This window comes from Capsella rubella, unplaced genomic scaffold (assembly GCF_000375325.1).
Source record: "Capsella rubella cultivar Monte Gargano unplaced genomic scaffold, Caprub1_0 scaffold_1, whole genome shotgun sequence".
Taxonomy (NCBI): Eukaryota; Viridiplantae; Streptophyta; class Magnoliopsida; order Brassicales; family Brassicaceae; genus Capsella; species Capsella rubella.
In genome coordinates, this window is record NW_006238923.1 from 4737617 (window position 1) to 4762081 (window position 24465).

The following is a 24465-nucleotide window of genomic DNA, read 5'->3' on the forward strand; positions in this document are numbered from 1 at the left end:
AGAGGAAGAGAAGAGCCAAGGGTTTTATAGACGTGGCCGGAGGAAGAGTTATGTAGAAAATAGTGTTGAATATAAATCATATTATAATAAATATATATATTAGATACAGAAAGATTAGTTAATTTTAAAAGGAAGCTGTAGTACCATGATTTGTAAATACCCTAGAAAGAAATATAATTAATTAATATGGTGTTATAAAAAAAAAAGCAATTTGATTATATATAGTTATATACGACAAACGTATTGTTTCTTTAGAGATTGTTTTGTAGAATAACAAAGTTAATTGTGTTTAGGTGGACTAACTTTTGTTTTTTGGGTGGGTTTGATGGTATTGTGAGACGATGTCTCTAAAATTCAGCCAATTTATATTTTATTTTGTTGCATATGGGTTTCTAGCAAAAGAAAATTTACTGACTTCATTTTTTCTCTAGAGAATCAAAATTACAAGCACTTTTTTTTTTTTTGGTGTGATAGATATTAGGGTTTAGATAAATATAGGCTCTTACTCATTTTTCCCCAAAACAGAGATTCTTACTAATTATAGCTATGATTGTCTTATGTCATATCACCAACCATAAATATTCTTCGTGTATTAGATAAATTACTGTGGAAGCTAGTGTATAGCAATCATAGTCCTTGAGAAATTGTTTAGTAATGGTGATCATAGCCAACAAATAAATGTATTCATGATACAAGACAATACTATTGTATTGCCGTAATTGTTGTATAGTTCTTACGTACCTATTTTACGAAACCGAGTACAAACACTTTACAATCACTTTTACCATTGTTTGTGAAAAATTTAAGAAACAAAAAGAAAAATGGTGGGGTTTCCACTTACGACCCTGTTTCAAGAAGTCTTTATTTTTATGATTGGAGATTAAACCGAGATGTAGATTAATTTTAAGAATTTGTATCTATCAACATGTAATATATGCAGTAGTTAAAAAACATCAATATTGAAAATTTCTTATAACTTAGAAAGGTCAATAACTTTTTTCTCCCATTCATGATTAATAGTAGTATAATTAGATATGATTTTGTGTTTGTGTTATCATGATAGACTTGACTGAATGAAGTATATGTTACTTGAGTTATGTAGCTCTAATCTACAAGACCACAACTACTCCATACTTTTTCAATGCATATATGTTTCCTAAATTATCTAGTAATCATTAATCAAGTTAATTTAAAATTAATTTGGTTTTTTCCCACTATTGGACTTAACTAATACATGCTTTCGTTTTTTCGTTTTTAAATCAACGATAGGATAAGTTTTACAACAAGTAGAAGACAAGAGAGACCCCTAGATCCATCTCTCCCTCGCTCTATAGATATGTCCATCAAATAAATAAAGTATATTAATAATTATCATATAAATCTTTTAAGAAACTAAGGAAATCAAATTACTTTCATGCATTTCTATATTACAATGTTTTCTAATTCTGATCGAAAAACGAGTTAGCAAAGTTCGTAGAGTCATCGCGTTAGTCCGGTCAGATGGGATAATTATTGTAGATAAAAAAAAAAAAAAACTCAAAAACAACGGTTCAATAGTAGCAATACCATAATCAAATAAAACCCTAATTTCAGAAAAAATCAACAGTGAAACTAGTTTATGTATTTTTATCCAGCTTCCACTCCAACAGTGCTGACAGCCAAACTCACCATTCAGCATTTAACAGCACAGCTTCGTCCATCAACATTAGACTCCAATCACACGTACATTATTCTAATATTCATAAACGATTTTAACGAAGTTATGTAATCCATTCCATACTAATCGCATCCTGTGTGTTCTGAGTGTTAGTATAGATTCCAAAACATGTTTGATCTATTACGTTAGTTCATTGTCCGAACAAAATTTGGCAAAAAAGAGACAAATGGGAACACAGATAAGATGTGATTTGATAAATCAGACAATGAAATTGTTACGAGTGGGTCCAAACATTTTGTAGTGACGCCTCATGGCCGGCGCACCAATTCACCGAGACACAACTTAAACATTTTACTTCTAACATGCTTACATGCTTTCATAGTCTATACCACAATTGAGTTCTTATTAAAAAAGAAGACACAAATTGGTGCAATACTTTCCATTGACTTTAAAAGACTTCAGCCTACTTTAATTTGACCCTAGCCGACGATATTGTGTTCCTTTCATTATTGGCGAATTCAGCGGTAAAATTGTTGGTGTCATGTCGACTACAAATTTACAACCTGAGTTTTTTACTTTTACCGCTGTAAAAATTCAGTGTTTAGTCATTTTGTGGATATCATATATATGTTGTTGTTGATTTTTTTTGATATTGCAGTCCATTATATATATCATAAATTTCACATATAGAAAATTTAAGCGTTATAATATAAACGTATATATTTAAGTTCACAAAATTTTGTTTAGGTTGCATACTTTCAATTTTTTTTTGGTAAGATGCATACTTTCATTTTTCATTGACCATATGTTCATTTAAAGATTTGTTCGTAGCATAATATAGAAAATAAAAAACAAAAAAAAGTCCCGTCGAAATTACGGGATAAAAAAATAAAGTTTATATGTGATAGGACAACACAAGTAGGGACTGTGTTGAGCACGCGTCACCGGATAATTTTCTCTAATTTTATATGAAAAAATTAATGGAAAACAAAGTTTCATGTTTGTTTTAGTAACTTTCAAGTTTCAACTATAACCATTTATTAGAGAGACATTGAGAAGAGCCTATGAGCCTATGGTACAATTGTAGATTATTGAAGAGTACCAATTTGCAAATAACATTATGACGACTGTCTCCACTTCCCCCACTTCACTACAAAGCATCTCCCATTTTTACATAAAGTTTCCCTATAAATATTTTGATTGGACTAAAGAGGATAAGCCTGTTTTTTTTTTCCTCCATGCTAAAAACAACTTGTGTTCTGTGTTGATCTAGACCCATCTTCGTTGTATGCCTCAAATATCACTCTAGAAGATGTCACTAACCCTAAAAAAAAAAAGTAATCGCTAAAGATCACTATGTTTTTCTCTGTTTGGAAAAAGATTTGATATCAAATCAACTGTTTCGATCTGGCCACACCTAATCAATCAAGTAGTCATACCTTTTTTCTCTTCTTAATATTTCTTGGTCTTCTTCGTCATAGTTTTAACTAGTAATCATAAATTTTAGACACAGTCTCGTATGTATATTGCAATTTACACAATTATACCACGATTATAATGAAATCACTAATAGAATATTTATGACGTTGTTATAATTTTTTTTTACGAAGGACGTTGTTGGTATCAAGACACACTTTCAGAGCAAACGAATAGATAAATAAATATTTATATATAATACAAACGTTTAACTACAACGTTAAAGTTTTATAAGCTAAAAAAAACCCCTTTGCGTACGGCACCTCATCTAGTTGATGATTAACTTCTAATCTTCTTGGTTAGGCAATCAAAATTAAGTAGTGATCCACTAAAACTTCAGCCACTAATTAATTTAACCAATTGCTCAATTGATTTAATTTATACGGGGGCTAAACGGCTTAACCTATCTTTTTAAATTACGTAAAACACTTCGCCAGTTCTTTCTGTGTTTTTGTCGACACGTGTCCGCCGTAGCAAATTAATTAAATATTTCTATGTGACATTTTAACATATTACTAGGGAGTTTAATTAATTAAAGATGAAATAATAGGTCACGGTCAAGTCAGGTGTGTTACCTAAACCTAGTATTTAAGATGCCTTTGTCTCATATTGTAAACCAGAAGACGTGCGATTATACCGTAACGTGTCTCTATCCATCCGTATTTTTATATAATATGAAGGACTTGGGCCTTTTACCTTTTCAAGATATATAAATCTAATTTGACCTTTTCTTTAATTATAATCTCAATTAGATAATTATAGTGTTGAAAGAAACTCTTCAGTCTTCATTAGATATTAGTTGTTTTTTTTTTCTTTTTTTTTGTTATAAAAGAATACTACCAATTGATAACAAAATTTACTAAAAACATTGAATTCTTACCAGTGAGTAAATAAATAAAAACACATACATCATTCTCAAAGAAATATATATTTTTTAGCTACACAAACATATAGCTAAAACTCATCCTCAGTCTACTTACTAGATTTTTATTTTATTTTTTGTTATTAAATAGCTCATTGTCACATTGGTTTTGTACTTAATTTAAGATTGTATAATTGGAGTGGGTGTTTAGTTTAGCGAGAAGAGGCAGTATATTAGAGTGATGGAATTTGACTTGAAGAGGCAGATTATCCAAAGCTCCAAACCATTACATATCAAACCACAAATTTAAAATATTTTATTCAAACAGTTCTGAAAAAAGGTAGGTGAAAAACTAAAAAAACAATTTCAACGAAGGAGAGCCACATAATTTATCTCTGATGAACCCCACGCACGAAGAAACCAATTGGTAAGCGACAAGAAAATGTAAAATATATATTTAAGAAGATGAGTGATCTTGGAGGAGAAAACAAATCGGGACAAGGATTTGTGTTTATTTAATTAGTGTAAATAAATCATTGGCACCTTTGAACCTAACTGCTGCGAACTGGCGTCAGCAGATGTCAACATCAAAACGTTGGAAACTCCATTCTCTCAATTAGAAGATTTATTTAATATAAAAATAATCATCATTTTTATATGTATTGTGTAATGCTTTATAGTTTTAAAATAAAAGTTCCAAATGATAGCAATTTGGGGGGAAGTGGATTAGATCCTAAACCCTTTAATTATCATACCACTATTTCTAAGGTCTTAAATCCTTAGTGTGTCTCTTTGTAATAGGAGTTCATGGACCTATATGCCTAGATATGTAAAACAAATTCGAAAAAAAGAAAAGAAAGAGTTGATACAAAGTATGATCGAACAATAAAAAATATACTTCTAAATATGTTATGTTATGTTATTCCCTTTACGAGGCAAGCCAACTTCACCAATCACCACGGTAAGAGCTCGAATCATTTTCTTGATAACATTATGCTTAGGTCAAATCATGCCTCTCTATTTTTAGATCAAGGCATACATATCCATTCATATTCTGCTGTTTACAGAGGTATGTACGAACATATCTTGATTTATTTATATATTTTTAATAAATATAACTTTATAATGTTCCTTTTCCGGCAGAAAATGAACTTTTTGTGGGTTAAAAGTCCTTTATATTGTTCTTTACTTATGCGATCTAATTGTAGATGATGTCTCTCCTTATTTAATCAATGTGATATGTGGCTGATCCTTTAGGTTGTTTTAAATTTCCCTTTAAGGCTGGTAAGAACTCATATCCACCACAAAAAAACAATTATATATACATATATATATATGTATATATGTACTTATTAAAAAGATAAACAAATAGTTTTATAGCTAGATATTCATTAAAATTTAAATGCTCTAGTTTCCTATATATATACTTGAACGAGAGTTATTCAGAGCAAATATATTCTTATTCACATTGAAGACAGCTAATATTGATTATCTCTATGGGGAAACATACATTTTTCTTTGTATTCACTATTGTTGTTGCATTTTCTTAAGAATACTCACAATTCGATATATCATAGCTTTAAAGTTGAAATATTTTTTTTTTCTTTTTTGTTAACAATTAATTGTAAAATTTTGGAATGTAGATTTATCCTCAATATCTGATGCGAGAGAGATGAAGAAAGAACACAAAGAACAATGTGTTTCCTCCAAGTCTCAAATTCAAGACTGCAATTGCAAGCGTGATCAAGTCCTTAATATATGATTCAAGGATTGGTCATCAATATACTGTTACGCAGTTTAGCCATTGCAACAAAGACTCTGATTGTGAGAAAGTATGTGACCAATCATGCAAAGTCAAATTACGACCATGTAAATTGTACCCTTTGTTGATCGATCTAAGTACTTTGGTCAATATATTATTAATCAAATAATAAATGTCAAATATTATATGATTCCTACTTTGACTCCGGGCTCTTATATACTAACAAGTAATAAAGGCAACATTTTATTTCCAAATCTCACCGTATTGGAAACGAAATTAGTAAAAGGAAATTACTTAATGTTCTTACCAAAACTAGTTTTGAAAAGTTCTGAAGTTGGCTACAAATAGTAAAAGTTTTTGCAGTACTCTCCATCAATCAAACTAACAAAGTTTCTCATTGCGAGGACTTAAAAAATCTATGGCGAGACTTTTCTTTCACTTTGTATTTGCTCTTATTATTGCATCTTGTAAGAATACATTACACACACACACACACATACCATGCATAGCTTTGAATGTATAATATCCATTTTACCCTTCTAACAACGTTTGCTATTTTTTTCTAATCTTTTGGGATGCAGATTTATCATCGGTATCTGATGCGATCGTAAGAGACTTGCATGAACCATGCTTTTGTCCTTCTACGGATCCTAACTGCAACTGTGGCGATGATCTTCACGTTCTTACTACCAGAGTGATTGCCCCTAGCCCTCACATCAAACAGTGTGTGCGTTGCCACAAAAACTCTTTTTGTAACAAAATATGTCCGCCAAAGTGCAAATACAAAGTCTGTATATACAATCGAGCATGTGATTTCGCTACATGTTCGTGCTATTTATGCTGATTAAGTGATTAGTAATGCAGCTTCGGTGGACGCGTATAGAAAGCCGATCTTCCCTTATACTCTGATCCCTTCATTCATAGTTAAAGAAGAAATATCAAGCTAATTAATTACATGGTTTTTACAAATATACAAAATGATTATTTCGCATTAAATTAGGTTGGTTACATTTATAAAACAAATATATAAAAGCGTAAAATGTATGTGTTTGAAGCATGAAAACGGCAACAAATTAAAGAAGTTTGACTATATTATGCGAGTTTAAATGAATTGGAACAAAAAAACACACACATTGATTTGGTAAATCTAGTCAAATTAAATCTTATGGTAGGTTTTTAATGATATATAATAAAATCATTAAAACAGAAAATAAACAACATATTACTTCTTTTTTTCACAACATATTACTTTCACGTATATATATAACATATTACTTTAACGTATATATATCTAGAGCTCATGATAACTATTCACAAATCAACAAATCATTCATTAGACTAAATCATTTTCAAAACTCAGAGAGAAAGATGAACAATCTTCGCGTTACCATCGTTGCGTTCTTGGCTTTTTTTTGTCTTCAACGCGATTGGTATTTAGCTTCATTATATATACATTTAATACTATACATTTGTTCATCGGTTCGTGTTCGCTTTAACTAAAACATCGTTTTGGTTTTATTTTTATTTTCATGTGGCAGTTACGAATTCTTTGGAGGAACCCAAAATGGACACCATATTTAAATTCGGAGAATACAAATGCAAATTGGACCGGGGCTGTTTAAACCACATTGCATGTAGGCATTGTTCGTATTACGATTGCAAATGCCATCATGGAAACTGTAAATGCCTTGGCACTACTGCCTTTACACCCTCGAGCTAATGATCCTTTTACATCTTGAACTCCTCTTTCTCCCTTGTAATCATTTTTTGTATTGAAAAAATTAATAAAATAACTGGCAATGTTTTCAATTTCGAAAATTAGTAATGAAGAGTTTATGTCAACAGTTTTATATTAAATGACACATTTTGTGGCCGAGACTAGCAAAAGGATTTTGCTTGGTGATGTTGTGGCTGGCTGGTTCATCCCATTACATAAAACTAGAAACAACTCATCAGTAGTTAATTTAGAGTTTAGATAGCATATACTATGGCTGAAAATATTAAAGACTTAAACTTTAACTTATAAAGATGATTACCCCAAAGTTAAAAAAGACTTGTTACAGCCAAAAAAAAATAAAAGAAAAGACTACCCCAAAGTTAAACCAGTCACGCTTTAGTTTTCCAAAAAAATCTCAAAGCCAATAAAAATAATCTTTACATTTTCTGTAAATCTTAGAATTCTAAATTCTTGCAACAACAAAAAAAAGTGTTTTTAGGAGCTGTGAGATTTTGTTTCCTTTATCTTAAATTTATGAATTAAAAATTAATAATTTCTCCTTTGACCAATAACAAATAATAATAATAATAATAATAACTCTTCATTTACACTTTTTATTTTCTACAACATCTGTAGTAATTTTTATTATTTTTTTTGCTCTAAATTAAAATTTTCATGTTTTGAATAACAAAATTACATATAATACAATATGGTTTTTCTATTTTTTTTTTTTTAACGCCATAGACTTTTCTAACCACGTAACGTAACCTACATTATTCTATCACACTTTATTATTTTTGTGATAAATTTAATTCCTTTAAAAGCCATAGATTCTAAAGGACACTTTATTTAACAATTATGTTGATTTAATTAGACAATTACAAGCATACCATATATTGTGACATAGGGATTGGTTATTCATTAAAAACATTGACAAAAAAGTAAAACATTTTAGGCAACGAAGTAACTTTCTAGACCCCTTCATGCTCTATAAATAATATACACATAAAACCATGGTCTTCCATCATTCCATCACAAACTAAACTAATAAGTTACAAACGAAATCGGGTCAGAGCTAGGAGAAAATATGAACAATCTTCGTGTAGTAACCGTTGCATTGTTTTTGGCCGCTCTTGTCTTCACCGCTTCTTGTAACTTTTAGTTTTTTTTTTTTCTTTCTTAAACTAAAGTTCTTTTTTATTTTTTTTATTTCATATCAAGAACCGTATTTTGATTTTGATTTTTTCTTTTTTTTTCTGACAGTTTCAAACTCGGTGGTGGAGGCTAAGCCTAAGAAAACGATCACAATCACATTCAAATGCAAAAAGAAATCGGATTGTTTCACAAACATTGCTTGTGAAGCTTGTACTGATTGCCGATGTGATAAAGGATTATGTAGATGCCATGGTTATGGTGGACAAGCTGGACATCCCAAAGCTGCGCCATTAACTGCTTAATATTAATTTTTCTATTTTCTTTTCAATATTTCTCTTTTTTCTAGTAATCCAAAAGAATAATTAAAAAATACATATAATTGATTAAATAAAATTCTGATTTATATGTAGTTTGGTGATAAAAACAAAAAACAAACTAACAATGAATGAAAATTATGTGCCTGCATGTAGCACCATATAACCGTAGCGTTTGCCTGGAACTTCCAGATTTAATCATTATTTTACGGTTTAATTAAAGTTTATAAATACAGATTGATAAAGTTTTTCCTTTTGTTCAAACAAAAAAAAAAGATAAAGTTTTTCCTTTTGTTCAAACAAAAAAAAAGATAAAGTTTTTCCTAACTTTACATTCATGGCCATCCGGAATCCGGATGCTAATACTGTATATTGTTTTTATTTATCTAAGCACATGACAAGTAATTTAATACATTTAATTACGTACATGGTATTCATGGTAGTCTAAAACATGACAAGTATAAAGTTAATAACTCGATAATCATTTTACTAGAAAAATAATCCCAAATTAATAGTACTTGCTAGTAGTATATTTTGGTCAACAAAAGATCTGGCATATTCGTTTATGTTTACTAATTACCATATATGGATATTTCTTTTTGACCAAAACATATAACGATTTATATTTTCCGAACATACGAAAAGAATCACTATCCAGTTAGACCATTTTGATCCCCCTCATGATGCTCCTATATATCGAACATTGCGTGTGAGGCTTGTCTTGATTGTCGATGCGATAACGGAAGGTGTAAATGCCATGGTTTCAGTACAGAAACTAACCATCTAATCGCTTAATTAACTCATCGATCCTTCTCCTTATTAAATGTTCTCTTTTTCTAGAATGTAAAAGAAAATAAAACACAAAGTTCAGTTTTGTTTCATTTTCTTCTTTGTGACAGTTTCAAAATATTTATCGTAGAGGCCAAAAAAGAGAATATAATCACACCAAGTGCAATATGAAATTATACGCGTATCAAACATTACCGACTTAATTAATTTATTTTTTGTGCAACAAACCGGCTTAATTATTAACAAATTTATGAACTATTATATCATCAAAACAATCGAGTTAATTAAAAGGAAATAATGTTCGTTCCAATTTTCCACATATTTGGAGTTAGTTGAGATTTTTACGTAACCTTGTGATTCTTGGCATGACACATGAGCTTTTTTTTTTTTTTTTTTATATTAGCTAGCTTATTGGATAGAAGGAAAATTAATTGGAAATTATAAAACAAAATTTTATTGGATCACTCAAACAAATGTTGATGAGACAGTTTCTAAGGGGTGATTTGCTACAATAACCTAAAAACCTAAGAAAATAATCATCTCAAAGTTCTAAGCCCACTTGGCCATCAAAGACATTCCTCCGGCACCAAGAAAAACAGCAACATAAGCCAGTGTCTGAAGCTTCATATTTCCTTGCAACTTTGGTCCCAAAAAATCAGCAGCCAATAGATCAACAAGTGCCATGTAGTTCAATAAACCGGCCGAACACGCGTTTAAAACACCAACCACAATCAATGCCGTTGGACTCGCCGGGCTATATACAGTTTGTAACAACATCCCTAGAACGATCCCTAATGGTGTCGTCACCGAGAAAAAAACCACCATTATCCAGTTTGTTTTTTTTCCATATTGTGCCTTAAAACCAAAAAAATAATAATTAGAACAAAATCTTATTATAAAGAGTTGGTACAATGAGAAGTATACTAGTACAATCACTTGATCCGCTAAGTGATGGATGAGTACAATTTTAGCTACCTGAAGAATGCAACCGCCAAGTCCCATGCCTTCAAATAACTGATGAAAGCAAAGAGCAGCGATGAGAGAGCGTATGGTACATTTGTTATCTGAAGCTCCCATTGCAAGACCGATTACAACAGAGTGCACTACAATTCCTAGCTCCAAAACCTACACCAATTTTATTAGTTTCAAATTTAGGATTTTAGTAAATATTGTAATGTAACAAATCTCAAGAAATGAAATCAGCGATATATAATTATATATATTCGCCTACCTGAGCAATGACTTGATGCCTAATAAGCTGAGTGTTTGCGTCCTCCTCAACTATAGTTCCGTTTTCTCTCTCCAATTCTTTTGATCCATTCTCTAGGGTTTCAACGACATTTTCTTGGGACTTAAGAAATATTCTCTTCTTATGCCAACTCATGGCATAAGAATCCACCATCAACGTCATCAAAGCAGAGAGCATAGCGATAAAAGTTGTGAATGGAAACTTCTTCCATGGATTTCTTGGCAAGCAAGGGGAATTGAGATTGTTAAAAGAGTCAGGTAATACATGCATATAACCTGTGGCTAAGATCACTCCAGAGGCCAATGCCTTGACGATTACGAAAAGATCTCGGTCTGGTCCTAACGCCGGAACCCCTTGGGTAAACAAGGGTAAAGAAACACCAATTATACTTGCCACTAAGATCGAAAAAATTGCTATGATTTTGAGTTTCTTCGATTCTTTGTTGTTGTGGCAAAGCGATGCTTGTGGTCCGGATTTGCATTGTGTAACGCTTGAGAGCTCAGCATTCTCAGCGAGAGTAGTTAATGTGAAGGAGATTAAGAGAATTGCAATGGCCATTAGCTTGTACATTTGATGAGAAGAAGCCATCTTGTTTCTTCTTTTTCTGATTTTAGTGTATTGTGAGGTTATAGGGATTTTTTATATAGAACGAGTATAGCTTGCAACAGAAGATCTCCTGAGAGTGGCGTAGACTTGGATTTTGGAAACTTGTGTCTCGCTTGTGTTGCTGTCTCCGCTGCACACACACTTCTTTAACAGAGCTTAGTCAATCAACTTACCAGTTGTGACATGGCGCCGATGTGGCTTTAATGACGTGGCGCTGAGGCATAATCAAATTTAGATTTTAAGGATGCGATTAACAATTTTATTGGATAACTAAAAAATGAAGAAAAAAAATTTGATATGTTCATACAATAGATGTTTCTCTTTTCCAAAGAGTCTAACGAACGAATTAGAAGGAAAAAAAACTGTGACAACAATCATTAAACCTATGCAACTGCATTCTTCACACAACCAACATTACACAACCGAACTGATCTCACTATTTCACCCAACCTACAACCAAAGATTTATATAGTAAGATCTCCTGTATAACATGATACAAATTGACTTCAAACAACAAAAAATAAATTTAATAATTGGCATCATTCTATCATTAACGGCTTAAGTACTAACCTGTCGAAGCTATTCCTAGCCCGATCTGAGCTATCCACGCTGTTTCTGGCCTTACTAAACCGATGATGTGTACTAATCTTTCTTGATCTGTCTCTAGCAGTAGTAACACATTCCGTGCTATGCCTAGATCCAATCCAAATACTATTCTTCGTTGATTTCTCTTTCTTGTGGTCATCAGCCAGTGATTGGCGCTGAAAATTTGGAATTGGAAGCTTCTCAATGGCTGAGATGAATTTTCTTAAGTGAGGTAAGTACTCAGGGGAGGTCTCAAGATCACAATGGCCTCCTCCTTTAACCCATAAGGGTTCGTATTTTTCTTTGCACTGTTCCCATAATTGCTTTCCATGTGAAATATTCACCACATCGTCATCTGTTCCCTGCATTGCACGCAAGGAGAATTATACAAAGTTGTTATTAATTATATAAATGACAAGGACTATATCTTTAATGTGATGTTAAAATAGACTTACATGAATCACAAGAACAGGACAATCCACGAGATGAATTTTGTCAATATTCTGCAATAACGAAATTTTTATCAGTTTCACCAAAACAATGAAATTATCCTTATTTTGGGCTGTATATATGTAAAAGTCAAATATATCTTATATTTTTTTTTTTACACACCATGGAATATTTAACTTACACTAATAGAGACTCAAATATATATTAGGTCATAAAGGAAAATATATAAGAACGATCAAACCTTGTAAATGTCGAATGAGAATGAATGTCTGAAAGGGTACATGACGCGAAGACCGGACAGAAAAGGACTATGAAGAACAAGTGCTCGGAGACATGGAAGACGAGAAGCAAGCTCAAGCGACGGTCCACTTCCGACGGATTGTCCGTACAAAATGATACGTTCATCTTTTGTACCATACGTCTCTCTTAGCCAATTATAAGCTGCTTCTATGTCTGCGTACGTCTCTTGCTCGCTTGGCTTTCAAGATTACGAATACAAAATCATATATTTAACAATCATGTGTTTTTTTTTGCCTCCTTGGAAATACATATATAGTATGATACAACGTACTCAACTAAGTTTCTTTGTTCTTAAAAATAATCGGAATAAATGAATTACCTTACCAGAAGATTGTCCATACCCTGAGTAATCGTATCTGCAATTATTATCACAGAACACATACAAAAATTACCAACAAACAAACAAAAAACAACTAAATTTGGCGAAATGATTTTTTTTTTCAATTAAAAAACTTACTACTTATTGAATATAGTATAATTTGGAATCCTATGCTGAATCCTAAATTCCTAATAATGTGAAAACATACTCATAAATTTTGCAATGACTAATGTACTAACATCACATTTTTTTTTTGTTTTATGATTAACTAGAATATTGTCTCTTTTTTCAAAAGCAAAAAAAAAAAAAACAGTATGGAAACAAAAACATAGAATCAAAACAAGTGAAAATTTTGTATACAATTATGTCATGCAGATATAAAAACTAACCCCATGAGATTGACATTGAGTTGGATTAGTTCGGCGAAGATGTAGAAAATGTGAGCAAGATCGGCGGCGTTGCCGTGAGAAAACAAAACGGTGAGTTTAGCGGTTGGATTCTTCACATACATGGCCACGATCTCATTCCCTCTTCTTGTCCGTATCTTCGCAACTTCGATGTCCTCATCTCTCAGGTGATGTTGCATGTTCGTCGATATCCTCATCTTCCCCGTAGATTCCTCTGTAACCACCGTGTACGACGGCGGATTTGGTGGGAAGAAAGCAAACTTCGCCGCCATCGTCGACGTCGCAGTTCCCATTTTAATTATTGGTAAGAAGAAAACAATGACCAACGCAATAATGATAGATGCTATAATGTATTGATATTTACTTAGAGCTATTATTTATTGATTTATTTATAATATGGTTAGAAATTAAATTCTAAGATTTCTCCTTTAAATGCTCTTTCTTTTTATGTAATGTCTCCCTCTAAATATATATGGCTAAGATTAAGGCTTAACATACTGTATTAAATCCCTCAAACTGTGCAATATGTTCCTCTTTTCATTGTTGTTCTATATATAAGTTTCTCTCATTAACTTACAAGTTATATAACAAAAATGCATTTGTCCTTCATAATCACGTTTCAAATCGTAAGAAACATAAAGAACTAAAGAAGTATGTTACTTATCAGTATAAAAAGACATGGATGACTAGATGAGGATACACACTACACACGACCACATACTGATCATTGTTTTATTCTTCTAGATGCTACTTACATTATAAAAAAGAAAATTATTAATTAATGAAAAAAAAAGAAAATTAAAACTTATAAAGGCAAACAATGACGACAATAAATAAATAAAAAGGGAAACAATGATGTGTAGTGGAGAATAAAGGGAAATGGCTCTAAATTAATTAGTAATCTAATTCGTTTGGAGGGAAATAAAGTTTAGTCTCATCATTACTTAAGGATTAATTCAAATCAATCTCTCTTTTGGAATGACACGATCAAAAATACCTTTTTGGGGTTAATGATTAATAAAATTCACACTTTGTTTATTTTTGCATCACTGCATGCTTAACGGCATGATGTGTCCCTATAATTGGGCCTATATCTATAATCCATACGGAAAGCCCATTATGAGCCATGTAAATTCATCAGGTTTAACAAAACTCACTTGCACTACTAATTTTGAAAATTCACAGAGAAACTCTTAAGTAAAAAATGGTTGATAATGATTTTGAGATCTTTAAATTTTTACTAGTATATAGAGAAGAAAAAATATGTTATATACATATCCACGGATTAACCCTTTTTATGCAGTTTCACACATTATAGATTTGTAGTTTAATCGAATTACCTCCATATGATACAGTAATGATACTAATAATTATATATATATATATAATTTTATGAACTATGATCGGGTAAAGCAATTAAGTACTTAAATTTTGGTGCAATGTGGGAGAAATAGCATACACAATATTGATACTAACAAAGATACACAAATTCCAATTATGGAAGTTATATAGACCATAGGTTACACATTCCTACTCCCACTGATTCATCATGGTATGTTTCTTACGATCCATTTAACTAAATTAATAACAAAAAAAAAAAAAACTAAATTAATAACTCATATCTTTTACCGACTTCCTTCAATCTGCCGATTGCCCGATCATTATTTTATTTTTGATAGGTATATATGATTTAAATAACATTTGTGGCTTTTGGTCAACTAAATATTTGTGAATGTACCTAGTATATGTTAAGATTTATTATAGATTATTAAGCAAATTTTACTTTTATTGTTCTTGAAATTGAGAAAAGTGGTAATATAGTAAGAGACCAACACAAAACATGCTCATCTGTTAATTGCATTTTACGTTATGTTCTTCTCCTTATTCGATGTTTTTGGGCTATTCCCCACGTAAATTCTTGCTTTTTCAGTGTATATACCTTGTGAGAGAAGAAAAAAAAAACAAATTGAGATCAGAAAATTTTGGTCAACAATATGTTTTTCTTTAAGTTTTTTATGAACGGTGCCTTAGTATTGTAAGCTTATTTCGTTAAACCAAACAAATATATTTAGATTTTAATGTCGCATTGATTGATAGACTATATGTTCATTCAGTATATTTAGATTTTAATAACGCATTGATTGATAGACTATATGTTCATTCAGTACTTGATTTATATACTTTTTAATCTATCTAGTTGGGTTGGCTCACTTTAGTTATGGGTGTGAACTTGGATCTCATGTTGTAGTTCACAGTTTCTTACAGCTTTCGGGAATTTTACGCATGTCCCAATGTCTATGCATGGCAGATTCCCAATAGAGACACATGGCTTATGGTAAAATAAAAATAGATTAGATTTGGTATTCTCTTGGGTTTCTTTTTTTCTTGTCCTATATAAACACTAGTTAATCTTCTTCTAATCTTTCATCATTCTTGCGCAATTTGATCTCATAACTCATTTTGAAAACATTTCCGTATCGAAGAGAAGAAAATTTGAGATGACCAATATCACTTCGAGATTTTTTTGTTTGTTGATACTTCTTTTGTTTTGCCTCTCCTTTGGATATTCTCTTCATGGTTGATAACTCTCTTTTATCTTCTTTTTCTCCAATATTAATTTTTACATTTTTAAGGTCATGAATATTCGAAATAATTGACTCATCACTCACGTGTTATGAAATTATACGTAAAAACTTGCATTATGAGAATCGAACTTCCTAAAATCCATTTCTTCCCCCCACCCATTTTTCATGAATTATATATAGCTCATGCATTGTTTATAGTATATAAAAAATGCAGTTAAATTAACTATGTCATTTTTTTCATCAGGAAATAAGGATGAAGTGTCAAGAGTTGACGACGTTTCAAATGCAAAGGTATTAATAAATTTCCCTAGACTATACTCGTTTATGTGTTCTCTTGATTAGTGAATACTTGTGGGTTCAATATTAGGCACACCAATTATGAATATTACATAGCGATTACATATATCTCAGTTTGAGTTTCGGCAAATACACATGTAAATAATATAGTAAGGTTGATGATAAGCAGGTTATGAAGCATCTTGATGATGATGGTGATGCAACGAAGAAGGTGCAAATACGAGGAAGAAGTGGAGACGAGTTTCGTAAGGAAACAACAAGGATGACGATGAAGAAGCCAACAAAGAAAGAGACAACTGTTGAGGAAGAAGATGATCTCGTTGCGTACACTGCTGATTACTGGAAACCAAGACACCATCCTCCCAAGAACAACTGATCCATATTTATATAAAATGCTCCTTATATATATTATTCAATATCAATAATATAAGATATCAGTATACATATATGTCATGAGTGATTGTAAGCTTTGTGTTTGTAACATCGATCGTTCTAAATTTTCTAAAGTGGTACGTATAAGTTATAACCAAGTTTTGTTCTCTTTTTTTTTTTCTTTTTTTTGTCTTCAACCAAGTTTTGTTCTCTCAATGTTATCATTAGTCGATGATGTTGTACAATAAAGAATTTACTATGTTTGTGATTTTTTTTCTTTTTTTTTTTTTTTGGACAAACTATGTTTGTGATTTATTATCATCAAGTTCAATTTCGGAATATTCTTTTTCTGCTTATGAACACTGTAATTCCTTACCGGTCCAAAACATAATGAACGAATGTAAATTCCTTCACTAAAAATTATGTGCTGATCTTAAAATAGAAGTGTTGATACAAAAGGATGCTTCAGACAGACAAGATATGCTCTTAAATGAGCAAGAACAACACAACTTTCAAGAAGTCACAGTAAGAATCTTGGATATAAATTTGGTCTAAAAAAGGAAAAGGCTTGATTTTATTTCACCAGTCTTGGTTTGTAGTTGTATGGGTTTCGACTCCCTTGCCCCTCACAGAAAGCTGAAGTAACCCTTTTGTCCACTTCCATCAACTACTCTTATTTACTACCAATCATGTTATAAACATATAATTGGGGGTTGTTGCCACTGGCCGGACCATTTTGCCTCCCCGTTTATTTGTGAACCAAGCTGAGGAAGTACAAGAACCAGTGACTTTATCTTCCAGAAGAACCTGACGAAAACTAATACAGTGTAAGACTGAAGCAGCAAAACGACCAAGACATTTGCGTTTGGGTTGGGGAAACTAAAAGCTTGACAAAAAAGTGTAAGATATCATGTTCAGATTTCCATCTGACCGAAACATCCCCATAGTTCACATTATCGATTTCAAAGGTTATAACACACTCATTGTGTGATATAGATGGACAACAATGAGGAGCCATGGAAAGTATCTTTAAAAACACTCTGTAAATGGTTAAGAAACATCACTTACTGCGATCCTTCAAAGAAGTTAATGTGATACAACTGTTGCCCGGTGATACCATCCAGTAGCTAAGATTGATCTGTTAACTAGAACAATGAGAAACAACAATAAAACACCAGATAACTAACTATGGAACTTGTATGGGATTCTTTTTTACAGTAACAGTATACTAACAACAGTTACCTCATGTGACAGTTTCTCTACTGAAAGTGTGCCTTCTGCAGTTAGCAGATAAGATGTGACAAAACGACAAGCATTTGCTGATTACTAATCAGGCAACAAACCCGATTTGATTGTCCAGGAAAGCAATTCATCTGATGACTTGATCATCATTTCACAAATATCTAAGTCAGGCGAAATACCCCGGCATAACATTAGACGGAAGAAGAATTTGCTCTCATTCACTAAATGTCTCCTACACAAACGATTGATCACTGCACTGTAATCCCTGATGGAAACATCGAATCCACTGTCCAGCAGCTGATGAAAGAGCTTCTCTGCCATTTTTGGGTCACCCTTTACACAATGTGCCTTGATCAGTGTGGTATAAGCAAATTTGGACAGACTAACATTCTGCTCCTGGAGCCAATAGAGAAACCTGTCAGCTTCCTTTATGTAACCGTTGACACAAAGGCTGTCGATTAGAATATTATAAGTAGCAGGCGTAGGATCAAGATGTCGGGATTTCATTTCTTTCAATAACTCAAATGCTTTGGATAAATGTTTAACTCTGCATAGATACTGAATAATTGTATTGTAAGTGATCTGATCTGGAGTTATACCTTCAGAATCCATGTCTCTGAGCACCTGGTTGCACTTTCCGAGTTTCCTGTCCCTGAGTAACTGGTTGCATTTTTCGAGTTTCCAGTTGCTACAAAGTCCTTTAATAATCACTGCGTATGTGACATTGGTTGCTGAGATTCCTTTTGTTTTCATTTCCGAGCACAATTCATCTATGCTTTCAGTATCTCCACAGTTAGCGTATGCATTCATCAATGTTGTATAACTCACAGCGCTTGGAACCAATCCATATAACTTGATGACATCTAAGATTCTTCTAGCCTCAGCTATATTCCAGATTTTGCAATACCCGTAAATCAAAGAATTGAAAGTTGCAACGCTAGGAGGTATCCCACTCTCAATTACTACATTGAATAATTTTAGTGCCTCCTCGATGCAACCAGACTTTGCATACCCGTCAATAACGATATTGTACAGAATAATATCCAGTGTGTTACTAGTTGATTTCAAAGAATCCAGAAGCGCTTTTGCCTCAAGCAACATCCCTTTCTGACATAAACCAAGCAAAATAGCACCATCTGTCCTAGAATTCGGAAGAATTTTGGTACACATCTCATCGTAAAGCCAAACAGCCATATTAAATTCCCCTAACCTGCAGAGACCGTGAATCACAATAGAATATGCCACAAGATCAGCCCTCAGACCATTGGCTTCCATATCATAGAATAACGACAACGCTTCATTGATTCGTCCTGTTTTACATAAACCACTGAGCATTACACTGCAGGGGATGATACTGTGAAACTCAAATCCCCTCGACAACATATCCTTCAGCAATCTTAAACCCATATCAATATTTCCTAACTGACAATGCCCACATAGTACTATTGTGTATGTAATAACATCAGGACTCAAACCTTTATCTAGCATTTCTTGAATAACCTCCCAAACCCCACCAATCATACCGAGAAGATGAAACCCTTTGGCAAGAATATGGTATGTTACAGAATCAGGTTCCACTCCATGCTTATTCATGTCAGTAGCCAATGCTAAAGCTTCTGTGATAGAACCAGCTAGACAGAGTCCGTTGATGAGTATATTGTGACTATATACACTGGGAACCAATCCACATTTCAAAATTGTACAGATAAACGACTTGGCCATATCTACAAAACCCAATTTACAGTAACCTGACATTATACTATTAAAAGAAACTACAGAGGGACCAATATCCTTCCACTCTGAATTTCGGAGGAACGAAACTGCATCCTCTAACTTTTGCTGCCTACACAAACCATCTACAACTGTCGAGTACGTGTGCTCATTCTTATCATTGATTTCCTTGTACACATCCCACATCTTATCTGTTTCTCTAAAACTATACAAAACAGAGTTGTATGACTGTGTTGACACTTTCAAGTTGAGATCCTTCATCTTTTCCAAGATATAGAGAGAATCATCTACCATTTTAGATCTCGACGCAATAAACAACAACATATCCCAAACTACTCCCGTGGAATCCCACTTTCTGAAGCTACTAGAAAGAACTTCACAAAGCAAAGAAGCTGAACCAGAGCCTAAAAGCAAATCGTGGAAAATTGATGCAATAAATCAGACTCAGGAATATCTAAATCAAACCAAAAACAATATTCCTACAAAACAAAGAATATCGTAACCTCAAAAGTAATTGGCACAAGTTTCAGTTATACCTCTAAGCCCTCAGTAAAACAGAATCATATCCCAATTGTTCTTTTAATCACTGAAGAAAAAAGAAAAGAGAAAGACTTGCCTTGCAATTGTTCATTCTCTTGGAGCAGTTGTTCCAGAATCACTTGAAGCTCTTTAAAACGTCTTTGACCAGCAAAAATATGTGAAACCAACAATGTCGAAAACCTGGAATGACGAAACCCATAAATATCTCTTAGCTCTTTGAAAAACCAAACCGAAAGATCCGAGCTTTCAGCCATCAATTCAGCCATGATCTCTTCTACATGAACCTGTCTCAGTTCCGAAACCATAACTCGAAAGTGATTCCCGTGAAGAAACTCACGGAACCCATTCTTCTTCATTCCAAGGAGAATCTCTTGATGCAAGTCTCTGTGATCGGAAGTGAAATTGGATGTGGGTAATGGCTCATCGTCGAGTTTGGCGACGGAGAAGGAGGATTTAGTGGATAAGAGAGAAGAAAAGGGAGAGAGGATACGAGATACTTTGCTTGAATTGGATGCAATCCATCTACAGATCATGGAATTTGGGGACTAGGGTTTGTCAACTGAGGGATTTCTGGAGATGCCCTTGACGTCAATTTGAGAGATTGGCGGAGAATTGAGGGTCGTCGGAGAGATAATTTTGTTTGCTTTTCCCGGCAAGTTTGAAGAAACAGACGGAGAAGAAAAGGGTTTTAGGAATCTTCTCGGGTTTATGATATAAAACCTAACTCCGGTTTTCAAATAGCAAATCAATTGTTCCGGTTCAACTTTCTTACCGGTTTACAAAAATTAGTAAAGAGTAGAAGAAACTCTCAAACTAGTGTCAAATTTTTATTTTCTTGTTTGCCGGTTAACATAATTAATCAATATTTCTGATGATGTTGAAATATGTATACATACATCACAAATACCTAATTTAACAAAGTAAACACATACGTCGTAAGAAAAGATAAATACATGCATAAAGAAAGATGAGAGTTCTTTGTCTAAAATAGGAGAAACGTTCATTTCTCTATTTAAAATGAGCATTCATGCAGCAGCAAAGAGTAGAAGCTAAGACTAATCTGTTTTAACAATTATTTTAATTCATCGTAACCAATATCAGTAATCATATTTTCCACTAAAGAACGTTGTGTTGAGTGCGAACAAGCTAGGGACTAATATACATATGGTTTTCAATCCAAGGGCATCATTCATAGGCCCTTGTTATAATACTCAAAATTTGATTATACATATCTGTCAATTAGTATTTCAAATCAAGTACAGAAAGAGAACTCCAACAAATTGAATATTAAAAGCAAATCGATTTAGAAAAGGTAATAAGATGGATCATCACTTCACCAATTTGGTTATCTGTCACTTTTCTTGATACATGCATTAGATCTTTAAACAACTTAAATTAATCAGCAAAATCGTAGTATGTCCTTTTCAACTTTAATAAGCTTTTCAATATTTGGAAAAAAAAAAAAACCGATGTATGATTTTTTGCAGTTTCTTTGTAATATAGTAAGGATATTATTCAAATATGGTAAAATTTCACAAACATGAAGTCCACATTTCACCAACTTAGGCATAATTAGTTCTATCACTAGTAACCACATGAATTAACTTAAAACCTCTCATTGTATGCTCTCCTATAAGTACTTGTGGTTTATTCTTTGTTTTGGCTTACCCCAAAAAAATCGAAGATGTACAAATCAAGTCCTAAAAGAAGAGAAATTGTGGAGAAAAGCAAGAGTGTAAGGGAAAAGGAGACTAAGCAAAACTCTAATTTCTTTGCCAAACACTTGAAGAGGATATACCCAATCACGCTTCAACGAAGTACTTCTTCTTCATTCTCACTCTCTTCTATATCTCTATCACTCTCTCAGAACTCAACCGATTCTGTTTCCACGGATTCAAACTCGACGTTGGAACAAAAGATATCTCTAGCACTTGGTTTAATCTCATCTCCCCGCAGAAGAGAAACATTTGTTCCAAAAAGTATCCCGCAACAACTAGAACAAGAACTATGTCAGGATTTCAATAGTGATGAACCAAAGAGGTGCAATTGGATCACCAAGAAAAGTGGTAAGATGCAAGATCGTTGTCCTAAAATAAGACTATAGCTAAGTAGAATCTATACAAGTTAAATAGTCAATAACTCAATATAGTTAAGTATATACAACTTCTTTTGCATTTTTTGTTTGTAGATGAAGTCTACGTAAAGTTTCATGACCAGCAATGGGGAGTCCCTGTCTATGATGATAAGTATGATTACGCAACCTTATGAGATTAACTCCACATAATTAATTTATACATCTAAATGATAACCCTCATGCATGTTATGCTAGATATATGCTTATATATATTTAGCTTAATGTCATTCGAATTGCATGGTGATTGATAATTTGAAACAGCCTGCTATTTGAGTTCCTTGCCATGTCGGGGATGTTAATGGACTATAATTGGACTGAGATTCTAAAACGCAAAGAACTCTTTAGGTAAAATCTCTCATACCAATATTCATATTTTGTTACATTATACATGAAAATAAAAATTTATGGATGTTATCATAATGTAACTTGTTTAGAGAGGTGTTTTGTGAGTTCGACCCAAATGTGGTGGCCAATATGGGAGAGAAAGAGATCACAGAGATTGCATCAAACAAAGCAATAATGTTACAAGAGAGTAGAGTCAGGTGTGTAGTCGACAATGCCAAATGCATAATCAAGGCAAGTTTTAAACTTTTTTTCTTCCTTATACTTTTATTTTCTATTAAATGCTAAATATGGATCCTAATAAAAATATATACCTACAGGTGGTCAATGAATTTGGATCATTCAGCAGCTTCATGTGGGGGTTTATGGATTACAAACCTATCATTAACAAATTCAAGTATCCAAGAAATGTACCATTGAGATCTCCCAAGGCTGAGATCATTAGCAAAGATATGATCAAACGAGGGTTTCGATTTGTCGGTCCAGTGATCGTACATTCGTTCATGCAGGCTGCAGGTTTAACAATCGATCATCTCGTTGATTGTTTTAGACATGGTGATTGTGTGAGCCTCGCTGAGAGGCCATGGAGGCATATATGATTACGTGAAGAGAGAAAGTCTAATCCTTAAACATATACATACCCTCTTATCCTGGTTTTTGAGTATTTTCGGTTTACAACAAAACTTGGTTTTCAGCTTAAGAATTTCCCTTTTTGAGTGCTTTTTCGACTATACAAAGGATATATTTGATTTGAAGTCAAAATTTCTTTGGATTATTTAGTTTGATATTTTTCAGGTTTTGATTTGGATTTAACTTATTTTAACAAATATCTTGTAAATCGATTTCTGTTTTTGATTTGGTTTGGTTTCTAATGTAAAAAATAAAACCAAGTTGATTTTTTTTTGTTCCAAGTTTTTTAGATCATAGGGATGAGTACTACAATAAAATGGTTATTCTTGTCTTCTTGATTATGGGATGACTATCCAAGTTTAATTTTGTAAGTTTTTTTTTTTTTTGTGAAATTGTGAAGTATCAATCATTGTAAAGCCGTCGGCTACTGACATAATGAGGAACAAAGTAACTCCAAATATGCCTAATTGCCTATATAAAAAGAAAAAGAAAAACCTTCAAATTATTTAAAGTAAAGATAAAAACAAACATTGTTTTTTCGGAAACTTACCAAGCTTCTGATAGGTTCAACAAGTTGCTTTACAAGTTGTGCATGATTATGTAAGACATTGAGAACAAGACATGTAATGGGTCACTGATGTAGCACTGATGAATGAATGGTGTCCATTAAAATGATAAGTTTATCACAAACACATCTCATCTTTTCAGACCAAACGATGAACAAGTTGGCATAAGAAAAGAAAATTCACAAAAGCAAAAAACATCATGTTGATTGTTGTATACCCCCTTGTTTATACTACTTTTATAACAATAATTTCATTGATACGTCGCGATTTCATATAAAATATCAACCAAGTTAAAATCTTAAATCTGGAGGAATAGCAAAAGAACGTACTACTACTAGTTTTAGGCTTTTAGCAAATCATGGACCAATCAATTTGAAA

The 24465-nt window shown here is 32.6% G+C and overlaps 8 protein-coding genes across 9 annotated transcripts; 5 read left to right on the plus strand and 3 right to left on the minus strand.

The window, feature by feature from the left end:
- The first annotated feature begins 6163 nt into the window (after nt 1-6163).
- LOC17899041 (defensin-like protein 268) lies at nt 6164-6639 on the plus strand. The gene is made up of 2 exons (XM_006304650.2): nt 6164-6224; nt 6339-6639. Exons 1-2 carry the CDS (start codon nt 6176-6178, stop codon nt 6599-6601), a joined length of 312 nt encoding a protein of 103 aa, XP_006304712.1. The 5' UTR covers nt 6164-6175; the 3' UTR covers nt 6602-6639.
- A 661-nt stretch (nt 6640-7300) lies between these two features.
- Nucleotides 7301-7575, plus strand: LOC111828668 (defensin-like protein 286). The gene has a single exon (XM_023777164.1). The coding sequence runs from the start codon at nt 7322-7324 to the stop codon at nt 7475-7477; it is 156 nt and encodes a 51-aa protein (XP_023632932.1). The 5' UTR covers nt 7301-7321; the 3' UTR covers nt 7478-7575.
- A 939-nt stretch (nt 7576-8514) lies between these two features.
- Nucleotides 8515-9001, plus strand: LOC17900720 (defensin-like protein 287). Its single transcript, XM_006304646.2, has 2 exons — nt 8515-8625; nt 8738-9001. The coding sequence occupies exons 1-2, from the start codon at nt 8562-8564 to the stop codon at nt 8929-8931; spliced, it is 258 nt and encodes an 85-aa protein (XP_006304708.1). The 5' UTR covers nt 8515-8561; the 3' UTR covers nt 8932-9001.
- Nucleotides 9002-10281: 1280 nt separating this feature from the next.
- Nucleotides 10282-11569, minus strand: LOC17899546 (zinc transporter 7). The gene is made up of 3 exons (XM_006303142.1): nt 10964-11569; nt 10708-10857; nt 10282-10587 (listed from the first exon to the last, which is right to left on the minus strand). The coding sequence occupies exons 1-3, from the start codon at nt 11567-11569 to the stop codon at nt 10282-10284; spliced, it is 1062 nt and encodes a 353-aa protein (XP_006303204.1).
- A 263-nt stretch (nt 11570-11832) lies between these two features.
- On the minus strand, nt 11833-13946 carry LOC17898392 (protein ABHD17B). Of its 2 annotated transcripts, none has more exons than XM_006305886.2 (6): nt 13631-13946; nt 13242-13278; nt 12864-13100; nt 12628-12675; nt 12158-12534; nt 11833-12037 (listed from the first exon to the last, which is right to left on the minus strand). In XM_006305886.2, the coding sequence occupies exons 1-6, from the start codon at nt 13939-13941 to the stop codon at nt 11971-11973; spliced, it is 1077 nt and encodes a 358-aa protein (XP_006305948.1). In that variant the 5' UTR covers nt 13942-13946; the 3' UTR covers nt 11833-11970. The 2 variants fall into 2 exon arrangements, with proteins under 2 accessions (XP_006305948.1, XP_023646033.1); XM_023790265.1 differs by having other exon boundaries at nt 12864-13095; nt 13631-13646.
- Nucleotides 13947-16146: 2200 nt separating this feature from the next.
- Nucleotides 16147-16906, plus strand: LOC17899616 (root meristem growth factor 2). Its single transcript, XM_006303446.1, has 3 exons — nt 16147-16225; nt 16478-16524; nt 16700-16906. The coding sequence occupies exons 1-3, from the start codon at nt 16147-16149 to the stop codon at nt 16904-16906; spliced, it is 333 nt and encodes a 110-aa protein (XP_006303508.1).
- A 401-nt stretch (nt 16907-17307) lies between these two features.
- On the minus strand, nt 17308-21077 carry LOC17900161 (putative pentatricopeptide repeat-containing protein At1g13630). Its single transcript, XM_023777272.1, is given in 7 exon segments — nt 17308-17719; nt 17971-18040; nt 18145-18169; nt 18171-18208; nt 18210-18275; nt 18367-20279; nt 20492-21077. Coding segments are annotated over 7 exon segments (2694 nt in total). The 5' UTR covers nt 20949-21077; the 3' UTR covers nt 17308-17594.
- A 1001-nt stretch (nt 21078-22078) lies between these two features.
- On the plus strand, nt 22079-23681 carry LOC17900758 (DNA-3-methyladenine glycosylase). The gene is made up of 5 exons (XM_006303972.2): nt 22079-22481; nt 22604-22661; nt 22811-22894; nt 22984-23125; nt 23212-23681. Exons 1-5 carry the CDS (start codon nt 22100-22102, stop codon nt 23488-23490), a joined length of 945 nt encoding a protein of 314 aa, XP_006304034.1. The 5' UTR covers nt 22079-22099; the 3' UTR covers nt 23491-23681.
- Nucleotides 23682-24465: the final 784 nt, after the last annotated feature.

Coding starts and splice junctions, on each gene's coding strand:
- LOC17899546 (XM_006303142.1), bottom strand. CDS start 11,569: ATGGCTTCTTCTCATCAAATGTACAAGCTAATGGCCATTGCAATTCTC. Junction 10,858..10,963: donor GGCATCAAGTCATTGCTCAG/GTAGGCGAATAT, acceptor AAATTGGTGTAG/GTTTTGGAGCTAGGAATTGT. Junction 10,588..10,707: donor TTGGCGGTTGCATTCTTCAG/GTAGCTAAAATT, acceptor TTTGGTTTTAAG/GCACAATATGGAAAAAAAAC.
- LOC17898392 (XM_006305886.2), bottom strand. CDS start 13,941: ATGGGAACTGCGACGTCGACGATGGCGGCGAAGTTTGCTTTCTTCCCA. Junction 12,676..12,863: donor TCTCATTCGACATTTACAAG/GTTTGATCGTTC, acceptor TCGTTATTGCAG/AATATTGACAAAATTCATCT. Junction 12,038..12,157: donor GCTAGGAATAGCTTCGACAG/GTTAGTACTTAA, acceptor CTTTGGTTGTAG/GTTGGGTGAAATAGTGAGAT.
- LOC17900758 (XM_006303972.2), top strand. CDS start 22,100: ATGTACAAATCAAGTCCTAAAAGAAGAGAAATTGTGGAGAAAAGCAAG. Junction 22,482..22,603: donor TTGGATCACCAAGAAAAGTG/GTAAGATGCAAG, acceptor TTTTGTTTGTAG/ATGAAGTCTACGTAAAGTTT. Junction 22,895..22,983: donor AAACGCAAAGAACTCTTTAG/GTAAAATCTCTC, acceptor TAACTTGTTTAG/AGAGGTGTTTTGTGAGTTCG.
- LOC17900720 (XM_006304646.2), top strand. CDS start 8,562: ATGAACAATCTTCGTGTAGTAACCGTTGCATTGTTTTTGGCCGCTCTT. Junction 8,626..8,737: donor TCTTGTCTTCACCGCTTCTT/GTAACTTTTAGT, acceptor TTTTTCTGACAG/TTTCAAACTCGGTGGTGGAG.
- LOC17899041 (XM_006304650.2), top strand. CDS start 6,176: ATGGCGAGACTTTTCTTTCACTTTGTATTTGCTCTTATTATTGCATCT. Junction 6,225..6,338: donor TGCTCTTATTATTGCATCTT/GTAAGAATACAT, acceptor TTTGGGATGCAG/ATTTATCATCGGTATCTGAT.
- LOC111828668 (XM_023777164.1), top strand. CDS start 7,322: ATGGACACCATATTTAAATTCGGAGAATACAAATGCAAATTGGACCGG.
- LOC17899616 (XM_006303446.1), top strand. CDS start 16,147: ATGACCAATATCACTTCGAGATTTTTTTGTTTGTTGATACTTCTTTTG. Junction 16,226..16,477: donor CTTTGGATATTCTCTTCATG/GTTGATAACTCT, acceptor TTTTTTCATCAG/GAAATAAGGATGAAGTGTCA. Junction 16,525..16,699: donor ACGACGTTTCAAATGCAAAG/GTATTAATAAAT, acceptor GATGATAAGCAG/GTTATGAAGCATCTTGATGA.